The sequence below is a fragment of the Nerophis ophidion genome, linkage group LG02 (assembly GCF_033978795.1).
Source record: "Nerophis ophidion isolate RoL-2023_Sa linkage group LG02, RoL_Noph_v1.0, whole genome shotgun sequence".
Lineage (NCBI taxonomy): Eukaryota > Metazoa > Chordata > Actinopteri > Syngnathiformes > Syngnathidae > Nerophis > Nerophis ophidion.
The window spans coordinates 17,014,163-17,036,590 of record NC_084612.1 but is presented as its reverse complement, the minus strand read 5'-3'; the positions used below and the strand labels follow the sequence as shown (position 1 = coordinate 17,036,590).

At 37.6% G+C, this 22,428-nt stretch overlaps 1 protein-coding gene across 2 annotated transcripts in view; it reads right to left on the bottom strand.

Moving 5' to 3' along the window:
• Positions 1-2,101: 2,101 nt before the first annotated feature.
• Positions 2,102-22,428, bottom strand: part of LOC133537221 (guanine nucleotide-binding protein subunit beta-5b-like) — a 36,125-nt gene continuing 15,798 nt past the window's right edge. For both annotated transcript variants that reach the window (XM_061878172.1, XM_061878164.1), the window contains exons 6-13: positions 17,863-17,939; positions 17,664-17,796; positions 8,989-9,132; positions 8,731-8,822; positions 5,689-5,737; positions 4,334-4,430; positions 4,094-4,260; positions 2,102-2,555 (exon numbers count right to left, since the gene is read on the bottom strand). In XM_061878172.1, coding sequence (XP_061734156.1) covers positions 2,544-2,555; positions 4,094-4,260; positions 4,334-4,430; positions 5,689-5,737; positions 8,731-8,822; positions 8,989-9,132; positions 17,664-17,796; positions 17,863-17,939 — 771 coding nt within the window. In that variant the 3' untranslated portion in view covers positions 2,102-2,543. The remainder of the gene's footprint in view (positions 2,556-4,093; positions 4,261-4,333; positions 4,431-5,688; positions 5,738-8,730; positions 8,823-8,988; positions 9,133-17,663; positions 17,797-17,862; positions 17,940-22,428) is intronic.

The following is a 22,428-nucleotide window of genomic DNA, read 5'->3' as shown; positions in this document are numbered from 1 at the left end:
AATGGGCCGCTCTCAGGAGCTCAGTGATTTCCAGCGTGGAACTGTCATAGGATGCCACTTGTGCAACAAATCCAGGCGTAAAATTTCCTTGCTCCTAAATATTCCAAAGTCAACTGTCGGCTTTATTATAAGAAAATGGAAGATTTGGGGAACAACAGCAACTCAGCCACCAAGTGGTAGGCCACGTAAACTGACAGAGAGGGGTCAGTGGATGCTGAAGCGCATAGTGCAAAGACTTACTGCACAGTGAGTTGCTACAGAGCTCCAAACTTCATGTGAGCTTGCAATTAGCCCACTTACAGTACGCAGAGAGCTTCTTGGAATGGGTTTCCAAGGCCGAGCAGCTGCATCTGATCAATACATCACCAAGTCCAATGCAAAGTGTCGGATGCAGTGGTGTAAAGGACGTCGCCACTGGACTCTAGAGCGGTGGAGACGCCTTCTCTGGAGTGATGAATCACACTTTTCCATCTGGCAATCTGATGAACCAGTCTGGGTTCGGAGTTTGCCAGGAAAATGCTACATTTTGGACTGCATTGTGCCGGGTGTGAAATTTGGTGGTGGAGGAATTATGGTGTGTTTTTTTTTTTTTAAGGAGTTCGGCTTGGCCCCTTAGTTCCAGTGAAAGGAACTTTGAATGCTCCAGGATACCAAAACATTTTGGACAATTTCATGCTCCCAACCTTGTGGGAACAGTTTGGAGTGGACCCCTTCCTCTTCCAACATGACTGTGCACCAGTGCACAAAGCAAGGTCCATAAAGACATGGATGACAGAGTCTGGTGTGGATTAACCTGACTGACCTGCACAGAGTCCTGACCTAAACCTGATAGAACACCTTTGGGATGAATTAGAATGGAGACTGAGTGCCAGGCCTTCTCGACCCACATCAGTGTGTAACCTCACCAATGCGCTTTTGAAGAATGGTCGAAAATTCCTATAAACACACTCCGCAACCTTGTGGAATACTTTTGGCAATGTAGTGTATCTGCCATGATTCTATGCCCCTCTCAGTTGATCTGAAAAAAAAAAAAAGATTTTAAGCTGAAAAAGAAAGATCTGAAAATGATTTAAAAAAAAAAAAAAAAAAATATATATATATATATAAAGATTTGAACCTAAAAAGGAAAAATGTAAAACCTACCCATTCTAAAATATGTAAAAAAAAAAAAAAAAAAAGAGAAAGATTTGAATGTGAAAAAGAACAGAAGCTCAAATATCAAAATATATCAAGGTGAAAAATGAAAATAAAGAATGTATCTAAATTTAATTACCAGAGTGAATCATATTTATATTTAACTTGGAGAAATGTGCGAAAGAATATTTAAATAAATGATGATGTAGTTTTCCACATTCAACATCAAAACTGGTGATATTTTCAAAGTAAATTTTTTCAAGGACAAAACTTTAGACCTAATTTAGTGCCGTATGAAAAGGGCGGAATGAAAGCCACAACATGACTAGAAACATGAACATGATGAATTGATCTTTACCATTATTGTGTGCTGATGTAAGAACAAAATCACAAGGCCTGAAGAAAGCACATCATTGTCGGATTTCTAACACCACTAACTTGCCAACTAACTGACGGACTAACTAACATTTGGGTAAATTGGACTTGTCAGAGGAGCTTCAATGCAACATACTGCACTTTTTATTTTAACGTGAGTATTTTTGGAAGGAAGAAAAGCTCCTTTTACTCTTTTACAATAAGTTTAATTTGGACGGCTACCTTTAATTAAACATACTGATTCCCGTTTGCAAAGATGTATTGCTTGGCTTGTCAGAGAATTCTTCCTGCTGGGTCTGTCAGCACCAGCGACACTTGACTCAATTTCACCAATCAAACGGAGCCTAGCAGTCACATGACCACACTCAAACTACCAGTGGCTCGAACACACTATAAAAAGTTAGGGTCTGATTGTATGTCACAATGAGATCATTCATGTAAGGTCTGATGAGTACTCATTGGATCCACATATCCTTTTTTTTTTTTTTGAATGACTGACCCAAATTTTTGGTGTTATCTTGCTCTCAAATGTACAGTTTGTAAGTAAAGGCCTTATTGTGTAATTCATCACACGGGACACCAGACGATAAGGTGAGGTTGGAAGTTGTTTTAATGCAGGTTTACAGCTGATTGAAATCAATTGACAAACAAAAAATGGCAAATACGGGTTTTGCCAAACTGACCTTAGACCATAAATGGGTTTTATGGAATTTATTTACGTGTCGTATTATTGCGGCTCAAGCAGAAATAGCATCATATGTCATGATATGGTTTATTTGAGTAAGTTACAGTACGATCCCAGGGGGGACCAACATTTAAAATGTTGTGGTTTGAGAAAAAATAATTTGGGAAACCCCCAATCTCAGAGATACTAATCACGTATATATACATATATCATGTACAGACATAACAATTGCATCAATGATCCGTACTAAAACGCTTGTACAAAGTATATTTCAACCTCTTTATCATTGGTTCATAAATATTCATTCAGTTTCTTTTGCTTCAAAAAGTTGGTTGAAATACTGCAGAGACTACGCCCATACCTGGATGAAAGAGGAGAAAGAAATCACACATATTGTTAATATAAAGGAAAACATGACCAAAAGGTGAGCAATATGTGCAGGAATCTATAGAAATATTTTTTGGGAAAATTTTAGTTTTTCTTAATATAAAACCTACAATAATTCTTATCCTTAACTTAAAGGATGAACCTTATTCATGTCATACAGTTCATTATTATAAAAACCTTTTTTTTTCAAACGTAATTAAAATAAAATAAGTGAATTAATAAAACAAATGAAATAATATTGAATAGCAACCCCAGTGACACCAAAAGGGATGAGCGGTAGAAGGTGGATGGATGAATATAAGAGATAATAAATCATAAATAACAATAAAATAATTATTATATACAATCAAATAAATGAATAGAGCAGGGATTCTCAAATGCTGGGTGGAGATCCAAAAGTGGGTTTGGGACAACTAGTAAAAAATTAAATGTATGCACAATATGCAGCCAGAGTTTAACTTTAAAAATAAATAAATAAATGAATCCATCATTAATTTTTTTGCACATACACTCATTTATATATTCATTACTAACTATCATTATTTATAACTCACGGAATAACAAACTTTTGGATAAATTGGACAAGACAGAGGAGCTTTAATGCAACATACTGCACTTTTTATTCTAACATGAGTATTTTTGTAAGTAAGAAAAGCTTTGTTAAATCAAGTTTCCTTCTGACGGAATATATATATATGGATGGATGAATATAAGAGATAATAAATCATAAATAACAATAATATCATTATTATATACAATAGAATAAATGAATAGAGCAGGGATTCTCAAATGGTGGGTGGAGATCCAAAAGTGGGTTTGGGACAACTAGTAAAAAATTAAATACATGTATGCAATATGCAGCCAGAGTTAAACTTAAAAAAAAAAAAAGAATCCATCATTAATTTTTTTTCCACATACACTCATTTATATATTTATTACTAACTATCATTATTTATAACTGACGGAATAACTAACTTTTGGATAAATTGGACTAGTCAGAGGAGCTTTAATGCAAAATACTGCACTTTTTATTCTAACATGAGTATTTTTGTAAGGAAGAAAAGCTTTGTTACATCAAGTTTCATCCTGACGGAATATATATATATATATATATACATATACACACACAAAGCTGAATTTAAAATGTGTCAAATAACTGTAAAATTTTTATAAGTGTGGCTATACTGTAACTAGCATGGATGTCATGTCACATGTGGTGACTTCAATTCTAAGGTTGAAAGGATGAGTTTGTTTTGGTATGACTTTTGGAAACGGTCCACATTCATAAAAATTGTCAAGTACAAACCAAAATGGCTGTGCATTTTACAGAAGGGGTTATTTGGCGATTTTTACTCATCGTGTCATGCCTACAAAATTTGGTGAGTTCTGGAGGATGTGAAAGCCCAAGAAAGGACGGACTAATAATAAGAAGAAGATAAATCAAAAATTCCAAAAGGATGCATAAAAAAGAGACAGGCGGGATGATGATGTCATAATGTGCGCGTCACTAACCCGTAAGGTGTTGTCCCAGGAGGCCGAGCAGAGCGCCGTGCCATCAGGTGACACTCGGACCCGGCTGATGCGGTTCTCGTGTCCAAAGAGAGCGGCAGCGCGACTTCCCTTTAAAACGTCCCACACGTTTATGGTGTAGTCGTTATAGCCCGCAAAGAGCAGGCGGCCTGGAAGAGAGGAAGTGAGGCGGAGAGCAGAAGACGAACAACCTGGAAGGTGACGTTTGTCCGTTGGATTTACCGCTCAGAGAGAAGTCCACGCTGGAGGCTCCGAAGATGACGCTGTCTTTTTCGTAGACGGCCACTTCACGGTCGGCGCGTAAATCGTAGAAGCGACACTGAAACAAGCGCGAGACAATAATGAGCTCAACTTTGTGTTCTCCTTGAATCTTGAACATCTATCTTACCAGGACATTTTGGACAATGGAGGAGTTTAGTGTGGAAGAAGAAGCCCCTTGCTCCCTTTTGGAAGAACCACAGTGGAACCTCCATTTGCGACCCAAAGACCGAATAAAAATATACTTTGGTGTACGGACCTTGTCTTTGCGTACAAAAGTTTCATCCACCAATTGTGTGCTTGCAGCGTGGCCATTTTATGCCCGGCAGCACATCCATTGTTGGCAAGTTGATCACAGCAGTAGTGCCGTTGTTAGCAACTTTGTGTGGTTTTTACGTGTTTCTTAGCCTTTTTACAACTTTTAATAGTTTTTCTCGCTCAAGATGAGTCCAAAGAAAGCAATGGACAAGCGAGGTGTGGTTTGAATAATTCAGGAAGTGTCCAAAGCATTGTTCACACTCCCTTCCATCCCTCCCCTCCCCTTCCGCTGCAAGCAAATAAAGTTAAACGACAAGGTAAAGTGGATTTTAATTTTTCTTCCTAAATCATTGTAGCGACCTGGCTATTAAAATTCAGCTAGTTGTTGTTTTTGGCCTTGTTATTAAATATGAAGATTGTTTGATATATATGACTCTGTAACACTTTATATTGTGTTCAAATGTCTATTTAAATATGGACTTTTGTCGAGGCTGGAACCCATTACTCGTGTTTACATTGTTTCTTTTGGAGACATTTGCTGTTCAAACCCTGTTCAAGAACAAATTAAGTTTGTAAAAAGATGTTCCACTGTACTAGAACTAATATGATTTACCTAGGATTTAGTAAAATGCTCGCTTTTTCCAAACAAAGTTATGAAAAAAAAACTTGCATAGAAAGGTGGATTTATTTCAGAATCCCAGACCTGATTTGAAGACATTTGAAGAACTTTGAAGTTAAGTCAAAACCACACAGATGACTTATAAATATTTCACCTGTCTTAAAAGAAAATCCTGGAAATGATAGAAAATGGATTTGGTTCAAAACCCGAGACTTTTGACCTATCTACAGTTTATACAGTGTAACAGCCAGGTGTCCAAATACTTTTGTAACTCGAACAGCAGAAGTTATCTAACATGAGAATCAGTCGGGGAATCAGATTGTTTCACTTGAAGTCCAGCTGTTGCTATTAATAATATTTATTCATATTATGGCTAGTTCCTCTAATAGATTTTTTCGCCATATTTAGTTTCCAAATGAATGGAAATGAGGATGTGACTCACTGTGGCGTCGTCAGAAGCAGAAGCGAATGCATCACCACTGGGGTAGTACCTGAACACATCGGGAAGGGGGAAATGAGGGAGTCATTTCAACAAAAAAAAAAAAAAAAACACTTTGATATCATTGACTCGAAACCAATCGCTGATATCTTTTCCTTATCTTTCCATTTGATGCTGACATGCCAAGCTTGGGTTTCTACTTGTTGCTAGGCAGAATTCACGAGGCCCAATCATAAAAAACACTTGTTTTATTCATCATGGTAATTCACCAAGAATTATTTTTTGTTAAAAAAATGTTCATAGTAGTTATTATCATAATTTGCCACACCCAATAAAAAATTGTGTATCTATAGGGTTTTTGCCTTCAATAATTAAATTCAATACATTTTTAAGTGCATTACATTTTCAACCTCATATAATAATTGTTGAACATTACAATAATTTAATGAGTAATTACACTGATACTAGACTTTCATTATAATTTATATCTGATTATAACATTTGAATTATTATCATTATAGTTCTTCACTGAATACTTTTTAATTAATTTTAATTATTTAAAAATCATATTTAATTTGTGTAAATCATTTTATAAAGTTATCTCTAAACGTAAAATAAAAATATATATACTTTGCTCCTCTCCAATTTTAACATTTACATTTTTACTAGCTTTTTCAGTTGAAAATTCTCAAGAATACAATTCCATCCCTCCATTTTCTACCGCTTGTCCCTTTTGGGGTCGCGAGGGGGTCACTGGAGCCTATCTCAGCTGCATTCGGGCGGATGGCGGGGTGCACCGTGGACAAGTTGCCCCCTCATCACAGGGCCAAAACAGGTAGGCAGAGAACATTAACACTCACATTCACACACTAGGGCCAACCAATTAAAAACTTAAAATTAAACCCCCCCTAAGGTTACATTGTTGTTATTTTTTTTAATACATTTTTACTTCATATTTGAAATTATTAACATTTTTGTGGCCAAGTGGCCACAGTGACTCATTAAGTTAAGCTCATGATGCAGAAAGTGGAATGATGCGGACACGTTTGTTACTGGATACTTTCTAATAAGCTTCTGCAAATCCCGTTTCCATATGAGTTGAGAAATTGTGTTAGAAGTAAATATAATCGGGATACAATGATTTGCAAATCCTTTTCAACCCATATTCAATTGAATGCACTACAAAGACAAGATATTTGATGTTCAAACTCATAAACCTTTTTTTTTTTTCTGCAAATAATAATTAAGTTACAATTTCATGGCTGCAACACTTGCCAAAGTAGTTGAGAAAGGGCATGTTCACCACCGTGTTACATCACCTTTTCTTTTAACAACACTCAATAAACCTTTGGGAACAGAGGTAACTAATTGTTGAAGCTTTGAAAGTGAAATTCTTTCCCATTCTTGTTTTATGTAAAGCTTCAGTCGTTCAACAGTCCGGGTATTTTACGCTTCATAATGCGCCACACATTTTCGATGGGAGACAGGTTTGGACTGCAGGCGGGCCAGGAAAGTACCCGCACTTTTTTTTTACGAAGCCATGCTGTTGTAACACGTGCTGAATGTGGCTTGGCATTGTAATGCTGAAATAAGCAGGGGCATCCATGAAAAAGACGGCGCTTAGATGGCAGCATATGTTGTTCCAAAACCTGTATGTACCTTTCAGCATTAATGGTGCCTTCAGAGATGTGTAAGTTACCCATGACTTGGCAACTAATGCACCCCCATACCATCACAGATGCTGGCTTTGGAACTTTGTGTCGATAACAATCTGGATGGTTCGCTTCCCCTTTGGTCCGGATGACACGATGTGGAATATTTCCCCCCAAAAATTTGAAATGTGGACTCGTCAGACCACAGAACACTTTTACACTTTGCATCAGTTCATCTTAGATGATCTCGGGCCCAGAGAAGCCGGCGGCGTTTCTGGATGTTGTTGATAAATGGCTTTCGCTTTGCATAGTAGAGCTTTAACTTGCACTTACAGATGTAGCTACAAACTGTATTTAGTGACAGTGGTTTTCTGAAGTGTTCCTGAGCCCATGTGGTGATATCCTTTAGAGATTGATGTCGGTTTTTGATACAGTGCCGTCTGAAAGATCGAAGGTCACGGTCATTCAATGTTGGTTTCCGGCCATGCCGCTAACGTGGAGTTATTTCTCCAGATTCTCTGAACCTTTTGATGATATTATGGACCGTAGATGTTGAAATCCCTAAATTTCTTGCAATTGCACTTTGAGAAAACGTTGTTCCTAAACTATTTGACTATTTGATCATGCAGTTGTGGACAAATGGGAAACTGGAAATTGTGATGTATCATGTTGCATGCTTGCATGTTCAAAATAAACTTAAACTCAACTCAACTCAACTCAAAGGGTTGTATCTCGCCCCATCCTTTCTTAGGAAACTGTTTTTATACCTAATCGTGGCACCCACCTGTCCCCAATTAGCCCGCACACCTGTGGGATGTTCCAAATAAGTGTTTGATGAGCATTCCTCAACTTTATCAGTATTTATTGCAACCTTCCCCAACTTCTTTGTCATGTGTTGCTGGCATCAAATTCTAAAGTTAATGATTATTTGCAAAAAAAAAGTTTATCAGTTTGAACATCAAATATGTTGTCTTTGTAGAATATTTAACTGAATATGGGTAGAAAATGATTTGCAAATCATTGTAATCCGTTTATATTTACATCAAACACAATTTCCCAACTCATACGGAAACGGGGCTTGTACCTTGGACACCTTGTATGTGTAAGTAACATGCAACTATCATAGTTTCATACTTGTTTATATTGACAAATGTGGTGTTTTAGTCTGCAATATTGCTCACTTCGGGACAAATATGACGTAATTTTAGATTGTGAGCTATTATGGGCTCAGCTGTTGTGTAGCTGCTAGCTCTTAGTAGCCGATAGTAAATCTTAAATGAGAAATAAACAAATATCTGTTTAAAAATGTACTTCTGCATTGGTTAAGAGACTGCCACAGTAGAAGTATACAGTAAATGTGTGGTAGGAGACACTTTGGACATGACGGACTCACTTGACACAGTTGATGTCAGACTGGTGGCTCTCAAAGGACTGGATGTTCTGACCTGAGCGCATGTCCCACACATTGGCCTTCTTATCACAGCCCTGATAAAACACACACACACACACACACACACACACACACACACACACACACACACACACACACACACACACACACACACACACACACACACACACACACACTCACAGTGGATATGGTGGTATTAAATCAAAGCCTAACACAAAGTACCATGTGTCGCTCTCTCACCCCAGAGACAAAAGTGTTGCCGGTCTCGGAGGGGGCGAGGTCCAGAGACAAGACGTCAGCAGTGTGGCCGTGGAAGCTCTGCAGCAGCTGTCCACTCTCCACGTCCCACAGAGCGCACGTCCCGTCTCCACTGCTGGTCAGGAGCTGACACATGCATGAATTATTGCGTGAGGTTGATTGTGGATGAATAACGTTTTGAAGTCAGTGAACACTGGTATGGAAAAAGGCGCTCAAAATGTCCCATAGAAAATAATATTATAAATAAATAATTTAAGTGAAAACGACACAAACAAAAATAATGGATAAAATGCAGTGAAACAAAGTGTGAATATCACTAAATAAAATGCAATTTAAATGTACTCCATGAGGCCTTAGCTGCTAGTATAACTGAACAAAAATAGTTAAAATAATTAAGAAGACAATGATTATTAAAAATGAATAAATAAATAAATAAAGTTTACTGTTTGTTTGAAGTAATGAAGAAAATACCGAGACCCGTATTCTTAAAAAATTTGCATTTCGACCTATATATATATATAACCCCAAAAGGGAATAAGCGGTAGAAATGGATGGATATTACATTTACGGTTACATTAGATCTACTATGGATTGGACAATATCATGTTAGATCCGCTCGACATCTATTGATTTCGGTCCCCTGGTGGTGGTGGGGCGGGGGTGGGGTTGTTGCCCACATATGTGGTCCTCTCCAAGGTTTGTCATAGTCATCATGGTCGACGTCCCACTGGGGTGAGTTTTTCCTTGCCCTTATGTGGGCAAGGATGTCGTGGTTTGTGCAGCCCTTTGAGGCACTTGTGATTTACAGTAGGGTTATATAAATAAACATTGATTGATTGATTGATTGAAAGGTGCTATATGTAATAATGTAGCCAGAAAATTTTGACCGTGACTGCGGTATCATTTCTGGCACTCCAGTCACAGTCAAAATTTTGTAGTCCCCGCCCGCCCACTACCCCCGACTGAGGTTGTCAGATACGCAGCCGATTCCAGCTCGATCGACTGGGCTACTCCAAGGAACTTCAAACTTCCACTGCCTCTTACTAGTTGAGGTGCTGGGACCATAACAGCTGAACAGACAAACGTTTTGTCAATAACAAATCTGTAACCAACACATTTCACGCAGAAATTGGGCTATTTTCAGGAAGAAGTAGGTCATGTCTGCGTACAATATCACAACAAATGGCAACATATGGTTATTGTCAGTACTATTTGAAAACAAAGATTAAAACAAACTACAACCAATGGTAGCAATGGTGATACTAGGGAAAATAAGTGGAGCATGCTTAACAGCCTAATGTACGCCCAAAACTAACAGACATTTTACCAAGGTATGTGTATATGCTACACGAATGTGGAATTCACATTGCTCCTCTTAAATCTGAGTCGTCCTGGTCGTGGAGCAACTGACCAGCTCTAAATTTACTCTTGCGGGAATTCCTGAAGAAGGCCTGGGAGTGTGCCTATCCAGTCTACATGTGCTTTGTGGATTTGGAGAAGGCGTATGACCGGGTCCCCCGGGAGATCTTGTGGGAGGTGCTGAGGGAGTACGGGGTGATGGGTACCCTGCTGAGGGCCATCCAATCTCTGTACAACAAAAGCGAGAGTTGTATCCGGGTGCTTGGATGTAAGTCGGATCCGTTTCCAGTGGGGGTTGGTGTGTCCACCAGGGCTACGCTCTGTCAACTATCCTGTTTGTGATTTTCATGGACAGGATTTCAAGGCAGAGTCGTGACTATGACGGAGAGGGTATACGTCTCGGGAGGCTTTTTGCAGATGATGTGGTCCTGATGGCACCTTCGGTTCGTGACCTTCAGCTCTCACTGGATCGGTTCGCAGCCGAGTGTTTAGCGGCTGGAATGAGGATCGGCTTCTCCAAATCTGAGGCCATGGTTCTCAGCAGGAAATTGATGTACAGTCTAGGTAGAGAACGAGACTATGTCCCAGGTGGAGGAGTTTAAGTATCTCGGGGTCTCGTTCACGAGTGAGAGAAAGATGGAGAAGGAAATCAGCCAGAGAATCGGAGCAGCTGGGGCAGTATTGCAGTCTCTCTGCCGCACTGTTGTGACGAAACGAGAGCTGAGCCAGAAGGGTAAGCTCTCGGTCTACCGAGCTATCTACATTCCTACTCTCACCTATGGTCCTGAAGTGTGGGTCATGACCGAAAGAATAAGATGGCGGATACAGGCGGCCAAAATGAGTTTCAGGGGGGCTTGCATCTCCCTAAGCGATAGGGTGAGAAGTTCAGTCACCCGAGAGAGACTCGGAGTAGAGCCGCAGCTCCTTCGCTTGGAAAGGATTCAGCTTAGGTGGTTTGGGCATCTCGTGCGGATGACTCACGAGCGTCTCCCTAGGGAGGTCCTAGTTGCACGTCCCACCAGGAGGAGACCCCGCGGCAGGCCAAGGACCACATGGGGGGATTACATCTCCTCTCTGGCCTGGGAACCCTTCGGGATCCCCCAGGAAGAAGTTGCTAATGTTGCTCTGGAGAGGGAAGTCTGGGGGTCTCTGCTGGAGCTGTTGCCCCCGCGACCCGATTCCGGATAAGCGGTTGAAGATGGATGGATGGATATGGAATTCTTTTATCATGTGATTTAGCATATCAGCATATTGAGAACAAAATAGGCACTGACACTACCCATGTCCACATAGGTTTTATTTGTCGAAAATATATTTTGCATTGTTAGTTCGGATACACATCGACATGCAGGCAAATGGGCATTTATTTCCCCCGTTAGCCTGTAGGTCGATTTGTCATTGACCGGGCTAGCATGCTAAGCATTACAGTAGGAGCGAAGCACCATCACACTAAGCATTCGTTGCACGAACATACTAGCTTAGTTAGACTAGATCATAGACTGCATTGGACAATATGTTTTGTATACAAAATTTCCATTTTTATTTACAAACGTATGTATTACAAGTAATAAGAAAACGTAAATGCCTTACTTATGTATCAACGAGGAAATTAGCAAGTTTGGCGTCAGATAACATAATCTTTTTCGCCTTCATTTGTCTACATCTTTCAAAGGCATGCCCGATACAAATCTTTATTTTGTTCCTGGCTCTGTCATGACTAAGTTGAGAATCGTAACGAGGCCTTTTAGATTTACTAAGGTCTGACATGTTTAGTAACTTAACCAGTGGTAGTAGCTCGACGAAGAGGGCGGTGCGTGACTGGCAACCTGGATGTGACACACTAAAGGACTTTTTAATTGGTCAAATGATGGAGAGCGGGGCATCCAAATGAAAACGATAACAATATATCGGGGCTGTAAATCTATTTTTGGAAAGAGCATACATCAGTCGAATTACCGTATTCATTTATAAAGGTATTCGAAAAGAACATGATTTAGTAATGCCTTTTGACATATCAGGGCCATTTAATGATGACTTGACATGAAATTATTACATATGGCTCCTTTAAAATGCACATAATATTGACAATATAACACAAAAATAATACACCAAAAGTATTTTGTACATTTTTAAAACTGGTGCTAGGTAGTATATTTTTATATTTATAGCAATGATACAAATAATATGGTTAGAGTGTCCGCCCTGAGATCGGTAGGTTGTGAGTTCAAACCCCAGCCGAGTCATACCAAAGACTATGAAAATGGGACCCATTACCTCCCTGCTTGGCACTCCGCATCAAGTGTTGGAATTGGGGGTTGAATCACCAAAAATAATTCCCGGGCGCGGCCACCGCTGCCGCTCACTGCTCCCTTCACCTCCCAGGGGGTGAACATGGGGATGGTGTCAAATGCAGAGGACAAATTTCACCACACCTATTGTGTGTGACAATCATTGGTACTTTAACTTTAATATCCATTTATTTCACTCTACTTTATTATTCTTGACACCGATTGGCTGGCAGAGGTCACATGGGTCCACTGCGCTGCAGCAGGGTGTGCAGTGTCCATGTTCAAATATGTTTTCCTGTTGCAAACTGTAATGATGAGTGAACTGATCCAAAATGAAGTCTCTCTGAGGTCAAAGGTCAGCACAATGTGCCCCTCCTCAGATATAAACAAGAGGACGGCATTAGCAGCTCTCGTGACAAACAGCAGACGACGAGCACTTAAGAGACGCGCGCACGCCATCAACGCTTCCCCACTGCTTTGGCGGATTACACACTTCCTGCCGGATGATTTTACTTACAAGGGCGCAAAAACACAATTTCCTGAGTTTGTGCTGACAGGAAGAAGCACGGGGATCAAATGATCAACCATCCATCCATCCATTTTCTTCCGCTTGTCCCTTTTAGGGTCGCGGGGGGTGCTGGAGCCTATCTCAGCTGCATTCGGGAGGAAAGCGGGGTACATCCTGGACAAGTCGCCAGCTCAGGGAGACACAATTAACAAATATTTGCGATGATCCTGACATGTTTGAGTGAAAATAGATATATAAAATGCATAAATATGGAGCAGGTCACTCACGGACATCTCACATGAAAAGATTCTTTCTGACCTCAAGCACTGCTTTGCAGCATCAACACTTGTGTCCTCATATGGACTGTGGGTCTTTGTGTGTGTGTGTGTGTGTGTGTGTGTGTGCGTGTGTGTGTGTGTTGCATGCCCTCAAGTCATCATGCTTCACTCTGTCTCAGATAAAAGGTCTAAAAATAAAACCACTCCAGAAGACCACTAAGACCCTCACACTCTTATCTTCTCTGTCCATGATGGACAAACAAGTGCACTGATTAGAAGACCTTTGACCGCAGCTAATTCAGCTGTGTGCCTATGTGTGTGTGTGTGTGTGTGTGTGTGTGTGTGTGTGTGTGTGTGCCTTTAAAAAATCAATAGGGTCCTTGTTTATCGGGGAAAAAGAATAAGATTTAGAAACACGTCCTTAATTTTCTTTTTTTAAGATTAGTATTACAGGTTTTGAAGCCATTACGGCTATTATTTTTTCAAACATGACAAAAAAAACATTATTAAGGTATTTTTTTTGAGTGATTAATTTATGTTTGTATTTAATGTTATTTGTATTGTTCGATACATTTTAAGTAGATAAAGTTTTCCACAGTTTAAAAAAAAATTATATTACTAAAACCGAAAAATAGTGTTTGCTTTGGACATCATTTTAACTACAATGAGAGTACAATGAGAAACATTTATATTGAAATTGAAAATTAATTATATTTTAGTTTGTATAATAAAACAATTATATGATTACGATAAATAAGAATTTGTTTTAAATTAATATTAAATGTAAATATATTACTTTAAATGGATTACTACTGTATTTTTATTGTCCTCAAGACTTTTTGCAAATTTTTTTAATCAGTGGATTGTCTATATACAAATGAGTATCCATTTTGAAGTCATTGAAGTTCTTGATTTATTTTTTTAAATTACAATGAACACATAATTATAGTAAAATACATTTTGTTTGAATTAGCTGATTTATTTTGTATTTATTTGTATTATTTAAATCTTTTGTATTTCTTATTATTTTTAATTTATTCATATTTATGTTTGACACAGTATTATTAATATTCTTTGTAATTGATTTAAAAGCCAATAGAGTTTTGCACTGATTAAAAAAAGATCCAAATTAATTATATGTGGGATCTGTGGTATCTGAACCGAGGAGGTCGTTGTGGCTTGTGCAGCCCTTTGAGACACTTGTGATTTAGAGCTATATAAATCAACATTGATTGATCGATTGATTAATTGAAATAGGAATAATATAAAATTTAAAATATTGTTTGTTTTATAAAAAAATATTTTTAAAAATGAATTTTAAAATCAGTAGATTTCTTGTATTTATATATTTCTTAACCACATCGAGAAAAAATTATACTGTATTATAATACAAATAAATTAAACATTTTTAGTTGTTGTTATTAATAGTCATTGTAAAAAAAAAAAAAAAATATATATATATATATATATATATATATATATATTAGGGGGTGTGGGAAAAAATTGATTCGAATATGAATCAAATCTTTTATGTTGTGCGATTCAGAATCGATTCTAAATTTTTAAAAATCGATTTTTTTATTTGTTTAATCAATCCAACAAACCACTACACAGCAATACCATAACAATGCAATCCAATTCCAAAACCAAACCTGACCCAGCAACACTCAGAACTGCAATAAACAGAGCAATTGAGAGGAGACACAAACACGACACAGAACAAACCAAAAGTATTGAAATAAAATGAATATTATCAACAACAGTATCAATATTAGTTATAATTTCAGCATACCAGTGATTAAAAATCCCTCATTGACATTATCATTAGACATTTATAAAATTAAAAAAAAGTGTCACAGTGGCTTACACTTGCATCGCATCTCATAAGGTTGACAACACACTGTGTCCAATGTTTTCACAAAGGTAAAATAAGTCATATTTTTGGTTTGTTTAATAGTTAAAACAAATTTACATTATTGCAATCAGTTGATAAAACGTTGTCCTTTACAATTATAAAAACTTTTTACGAAAATCTACTACTCTGCTTGCATGTCAGCAGACTGGGGTAGATCCTGCTGAAATCCTATGTATTGAATGAATACAGAATCCTTTTAAATCAGGGAAAAAATCATTTTTGAATCAAGAATCGAGAATCGAATCGAAAAAAATCGATATATTATCGAATCGTGACCCCAAGAATCGATATTGAATCGAATCGTGGGACACCCAAAAGATTAACAGTCCTAATATATCTGTATATATATATATACCATGAATTGATTAACGTGGACCCCGACTTAAACAAGTTGAAAAACTTATTCGGGTGTTACCATTTAGTGGTCAATTGTACGGAATATGTACTGTACTGTGCAATCTACTAATAAAAGTATCAATCAATCAATCAATCAATATATATATATGTACATATATATATACATACATACATACATATATATATATATATATATATATATACATACATATATACATATATATATATATAAAAATATATATAGATATATTAGGGCTGTGAATCTTTGGGTGTCCCACGATTCGATTCAATATCGATATATATATATATATATATATATATATATATATATATATATATATATATATATATATAAATAGATATATATATATTAGGGCTGTGAATCTTAGGGTGTCCGACGATTTGATTCAATATCGATTCTTGGGGTCATTTTTTTCGATTCGATTCAATTCGATTCGATTCTCGATTCAAAAATGATTTTGAATCGAGAATAAACAAATCGGTAAATATATTAAAAGTTTTTTAACCGCCACCGTTGCGGCAACAAAAATGCGATACAGACAAAAAGTGCCCCGTTTACACACACATCACAAGAGAGAAAAGGAAGTCAGTAAAATAAGAGCAAATTGCCACAGCTAATTTACTATGGCGTAAAAATGTAATTATTGCATATGTATGTATATATACATATATATATATATATGTATATATATATACACATATATATATACATATATATATATATATATATATATTAATTTTTATTTTTTTTAAATAGTTGATTGTTTATATTCAAATGTGCATTAGTTTTAAAACCACTGGGGTTCTTGCACTTGCACTTCACTTTTTTAAACAAGACAAAATGATCATAGTAAAACAACATTTGTAAGGATTACTGATGGTTTGTATTAAGTTCATTATAATTACTCTTAAAGTCATCTTCATAATAAAATAGACATATATTGTTAGTTTATTTTCTAAAAGTAGTGTAATCCCTTTTAAATTCTGAAGAATTCTTGCATTTGTATGTGTAGGTATAAAAAAGATAGATACAAAAAATAAACACTTTTTAAAACAGTTGATTGTGGATTTAAAATATTTGTAGTTGTTCAAAAATCTGGATTCAACTTAATGATGTAATAAAAATAAACCAAAAATAAATATTGTTTTTTTATATTAAACACATTTACTTACTTTTGTCTGTACAATTATTGCACTAATATTCTTCAGATTTAAATTAAATTCGAGTGAATTGCTGCAATTCCTATGATATGTTCCAAAAATCAATAGTGTTCTACAGAACTGAATGATTAATTAAAATACACTACAGTCGCCCCTGATTCTTTGTTAATTGGTTCCTGACATGACCGCTGTTTGTATTAACTTCCACTAAGTAGGATCATTAATTATAAATCAACTATTTTCAAAGCCAGAGATTTAGACATTAAATAACACCCTTTAGTCACCTGTACACTCTTTTAATCCAACATAATAATGTTGCCTGAGGCTGAGCCAATCAGTGGCCTCAATACTGAACAGCGCACTCTGATTGGTTTGGTCTCATCGAATGTAATATTGATATTTTTTGTTAAGTTTGCCATTTTCATGTTTGAAAATACAAACTTTAGGACCCAAACAATTGTAGAATATGCTATAAAAAAATCAGTGTTGTGGAGAAGCTGCAGTATTTGAAATGCGGTGTGGCGAAGGACAAAGAAAAAATTATATAATTAAATTAGAATGTAAAATTTTTTTATCATTCCTATTGCTATTTTAGGAATACGTGAATATCAGTAGGGCTCTTGCACTTGTATTGTTTGCTAACCAGTACAGTTGTTAAAGAACATTTAGACATGATATCCATATATTATATGTGTCGGTGACCTTTGCCCTGAAATAGATCATGGGAGAGTTAAAAAGTGAAAGTTGTGTTTTGTTTTGAGTTGTGTCACCTGCATGTCAGAGTTGGTGAAGGTGCACCCTGACACGTAGTTGGTGTGCATGGCCACCGCCTTCCTCTTCGCTGCCAGGTTCTCGTTGGGGTCCATAGAAAGTGGGAACACTGAACACCTGTTGTCCAGTCCTCTGTGGGAACACTCTTGTGTGTTAATATAAACACATATATTGTGTGTGCGTTTAACAGGTACACACCCGCAGGCTACAGCACAACCCGAGGGAGCGTACGCACACGCCATCACCCAAGTGCACGGCAGGCTCACGCCATGTTCCTGCAACACATGATGACATTTTCACTATTAAGTCATCTGCGCAGCTGCAGGAAAAGCTGTGCATTAATGAGGATTATCTTCATGTGCTTCTATAAGTGCACTCGCATGGAGGAGATATCTTTCAATATTTATCTCCACTTAGTCAACACAGAACAGCTTCTATTGGGTTGCCAGAACCAGAAGTAATTTTTTTTATAAAACCTTTCCTACTTTATTAGGGGCATTAAACACAACATGTGGGTTACTTTTGATCAAATTCGGTTTTGTCTTGTCTTGGCTGTGCGTGCATATTTTTAAACTTAAAGTAATGAACCAAATACCGTTCATTGTATATATTTTATGAAATATTTTTATTTTACAGGCATATTTCTATGTTTATTATGGCATTACGTTGCATAACCCACTCTTGTAAAGCGACAGGAAATGTAAAGTTCTCTTGGGGATTAAACAAAAATCTATCTTAATGTTAAACAGCCAATAATAATTTTAATACATTTTTATTATCAAACATGAAACACTAATTATTCATTATTGAATATTACACATAACATTTTAATATTACATTTCACATATTCAGTATTTAATGTTGAGTATCCATCCATCCATTTACTACCGCTTGTCCATTTTTTGGGGTCGCGTGGGGTGCTGGAGCCTATCTCAGCTGCATTAGGACCGAAGGCATGGTACACCCTGGACAAGTCGCCACCTCATCACAGGGCTTAGTGTTGAGTAGTGAATATTAAATGATGAATATTAAATAACAATAAAATAATAATAATAAAAATAAATATACTGAGATAGGCTCCAGAACATGGATGAATGGATATTAAGAATTAATAGTTTAAAATTAAATAATTGAAAAATTAAACACCTAAAAATGGATTAACATATTTTAAAAATTTAAATCAATCAATCAATCAATGTTTACTTATATAGCCCTAAATCACTAGTGTCTCAAAGGGCTGCACAAACCACTACGACATCCTCAGTAGGCCCACATAAGGGCAAGGAAAACTCACACCCAGTGGGACGTCGGTGACAATGAGGACTATGAGAACCTTGGAGAGGACGAAAGCAATGCAACATAAGAATGCACAACAGCTTCCTTGAAACATATAGCCTAAAATATTAACTTCACACACTAGGGCCAATTTAGTGTTGCCAATCAACCTATACCCAGGTGCACGTCTTTGGAGGTGGGAGGAAGCCGGAGTACCTGGAGGGAACCCATGCATTCACGGAGAGAACATGCAAACTCCGCACAAAAAGATCCTGAGCCCAGGATTGAACCCAGGCCTACTCAGGACTTTCGTGTTGTGAGGCAGACTCACTAACCCCTCTTCCACCGTGAAGCCCAATGTAATTCAAATTATCTAAATATGTTATAGGAATATTAATAAAATAAATGATTACCAATAAATGAATATCCATCCATCCATTTTCTACCGCTTGTCCCTAAAGGTGTTGTGCATGTAAAAAAATAATGACTGTTTGTAATATGTAATATAATATGTTTACGATCGTTTAGATCAGTGGTGTCCAAACTACGGCCAGTTTGGCCTGCAGAGTGTTTCAAAACTAATTTCAAATATCTCTTAGCCTTAATGCTGCAACTTTGTCGCCATCCTGTGGACAATGTGAGTTAATCGGATCAATGACCATGACTTGTGGGTCGAAGTGACCTTAGCACAGCATTTACTTCTGTGACCAAATCCAAACCACCGACCCTACTCGTAGCACAAAAAAAAAAAAAATGCAACCAAACTTAAAACAAGTCACAATAGTAATTTTTCACTGAGACTAGTTTCTAAATAATTGAGCTTCTTAGGAAAACAATACTACTTTTAAGCATCACAAGTTTAATAAGTTTTAATTGCTAATGCTGATTATCGGTCCTGCTAGACACCGAACTCTATTTAATAATACAACTCTAACATTTGACAACCAAACAATTAAACAAGGCGACACGGTAAAGAATCTGGGTATTATCTTCGACCCAACTCTCTCCTTTGAGGCACACATTAAAAGCGTTACTAAAACGGCCTTCTTTCATCTCCGTAATATCGCTAAAATTCGCTCCATTCTGTCCACTAAGGACGCTGAGATCATTATCCATGCGTTTGTTACGTCTCGCCTCGACTACTGTAACGTATTATTTTCGGGTCTCCCCATGTCTAGCATTAAAAGATTACAGTTGGTACAAAATGCGGCTGCTAGACTTTTGACAAGAACAAGAAAGTTTGATCACATTACGCCTGTACTGGCTCACCTGCACTGGCTTCCTGTGCACTTAAGATGTGACTTTAAGGTTTTACTACTTACGTATAAAATACTACACGGTCTAGCTCCACCCTATCTTGCCGATTGTATTGTACCATATGTCCCGGCAAGAAATCTGCGTTCAAAGGATTCCGGCTTGTTAGTGATTCCCAAAGCCCAAAAAAAGTCTGCGGGCTATAGAGCGTTTTCCGTTCGGGCTCCAGTACTCTGGAATGCCCTCCCGGTAACAGTTCGAGATGCCACCTCAGTAGAAGCATTTAAGTCTCACCTTAAAACTCATTTGTATACTGTAGCCTTTAAATAGACTCCCTTTTTAGACCAGTTGATCTGCTGTTTCTTTTCTTTTTCTTCTATGTCCCACTCTCCCCTGTGGAGGGGGTCCGGTCCGATCCGGTGGCCATGTACTGCTTGCCTGTGTATCGGCTGGGGACATCTCTGCGCTGCTGATCCGCCTCGACATCTCTGCGCTGCTGATCCGCCTCCGCTTGGGATGGTTTCCTGCTGGCTCCGCTGTGAACGGGACTCTCGCTGCTGAGTTGGACCCGCTTTGGACTGGACTCTCGCGACTGTGTTGGATCCATTGTGGATTGAACTTTCACAGTATCATGTTAGACCCGCTCGACATCCATTGCTTTCCTCCTCTCTAAGGTTCTCATAGTCATTATTGTCACAGACGTCCCACTGGATCATTATTGTCACCGATGTCCCACTGGGTGTGAGTTTTCCTTGCCCTTATGTGGGCCTACCGAGGATGTCGTGGTGGTTTGTGCAGCCCTTTGAGACACTAGTGATTTAGGGCTATATAAGTAAACATTGATTGATTGATTGATTGAAGTTTTTGAAGCTTAAATATAACGTCTCATTTCAAGAAATCTTACCAAGACAATTTTGACTTGCTCCATTGGCAGAGTTTTTTGCTCATTGCAAGCAAAAATAACTCTTTAAAATAACTTGTTGCTCTTTTTAAGAAGGGCATTTTTTTCCAGTGCATAAAATAGTAGAATAAAAGAGCAAACAGGTGCGATGTAACGAGAAAAAAGTTGCAATGTTAACTCCAATAACACAAAGCTCCCATGCAGGGTTTTCTTCTTTAAAACTGTTTTTTCTCAAAAATAACGGGGAATCAAAATCAATGTTGTTATGAATAAAAGGCTCCTATTACTTCACATCCAAAATTCCACTTTGAAATATTTTTTGGGGAAAATATTGTATATTTTCTGTATTTGACAAAAAGAGAATAAAACAAACAAATAAAAAAAACAGGAACAAATAATAAAAACTGATAATCGATGAACGGATAGATCTGAAGTTGATCTAGAGATTTAAGGGCTAAATAAGAAAATAAAAAAACTAATAGTGACTTTTTTTGAAACATGTTTATGCCCTACAGGTTAAAACCAAATCTGAACGTTGTATTGCTTCTGAAAATGAAAAATTTTAAAACGGCCCTCGCATGTTTTCATTTTTCAGTGTACGGCCCTCAGTGGAAAATGTTTGGACACCCCTGAATTACAGTGGGGCAAAAACGTATTTAGTCAGCCACCAATTGTGCAAGTTCTTCCACTTAAAATGATGACAGAGGTCTGTAATTTTCATCATAGGTACACTTCAACTGTGAGAGACAGTATGTGAAAAAAAAATCCAGGAATTCACATTGTAGGAATTTCAAATAATTTATAAGTAAATTATGGTGGAAAATAAGTATTTGGTCAACCATTCAAAGCTCTCACTGATGGAAGGAGGTTTTGGCTCACGATACATGGCCCCATTCATTCTTTGCTTAACATGGACCAATCGTCCTGTCCCCTTAGCAGAAAAACAGCCCCAAAGAATGATGTTTCCACCCCCATGCTTCACAGTAGGTGTGGTGTTCTTGGGATGCATCTCAGTATTCTTCTTCCCCCAAACACGACGAGTTGAGTTTATACCAAAATGGATACATGGATGATACAGCAGGGGATTAGGAGAATGCCATGTGGTCAGATGAAAGCAAAATAGAACTTTTTGGTATAAACTCAACTCGTCGTGTTTGGAGGAAGAAGAATATAGGGTTGCATCCCAAGAACACCAAACCTACTGTGAAGCATGGGGGTGGAAACATCATGCTTTGGGGCTTTTTTTCTGCTAAGGGGACAGGACTATTGATCCGTGTTAAGAAAAGAATGAATGGGGCCATGTATCGTGAGATTTCGAGGCAAAACCTCCTTCC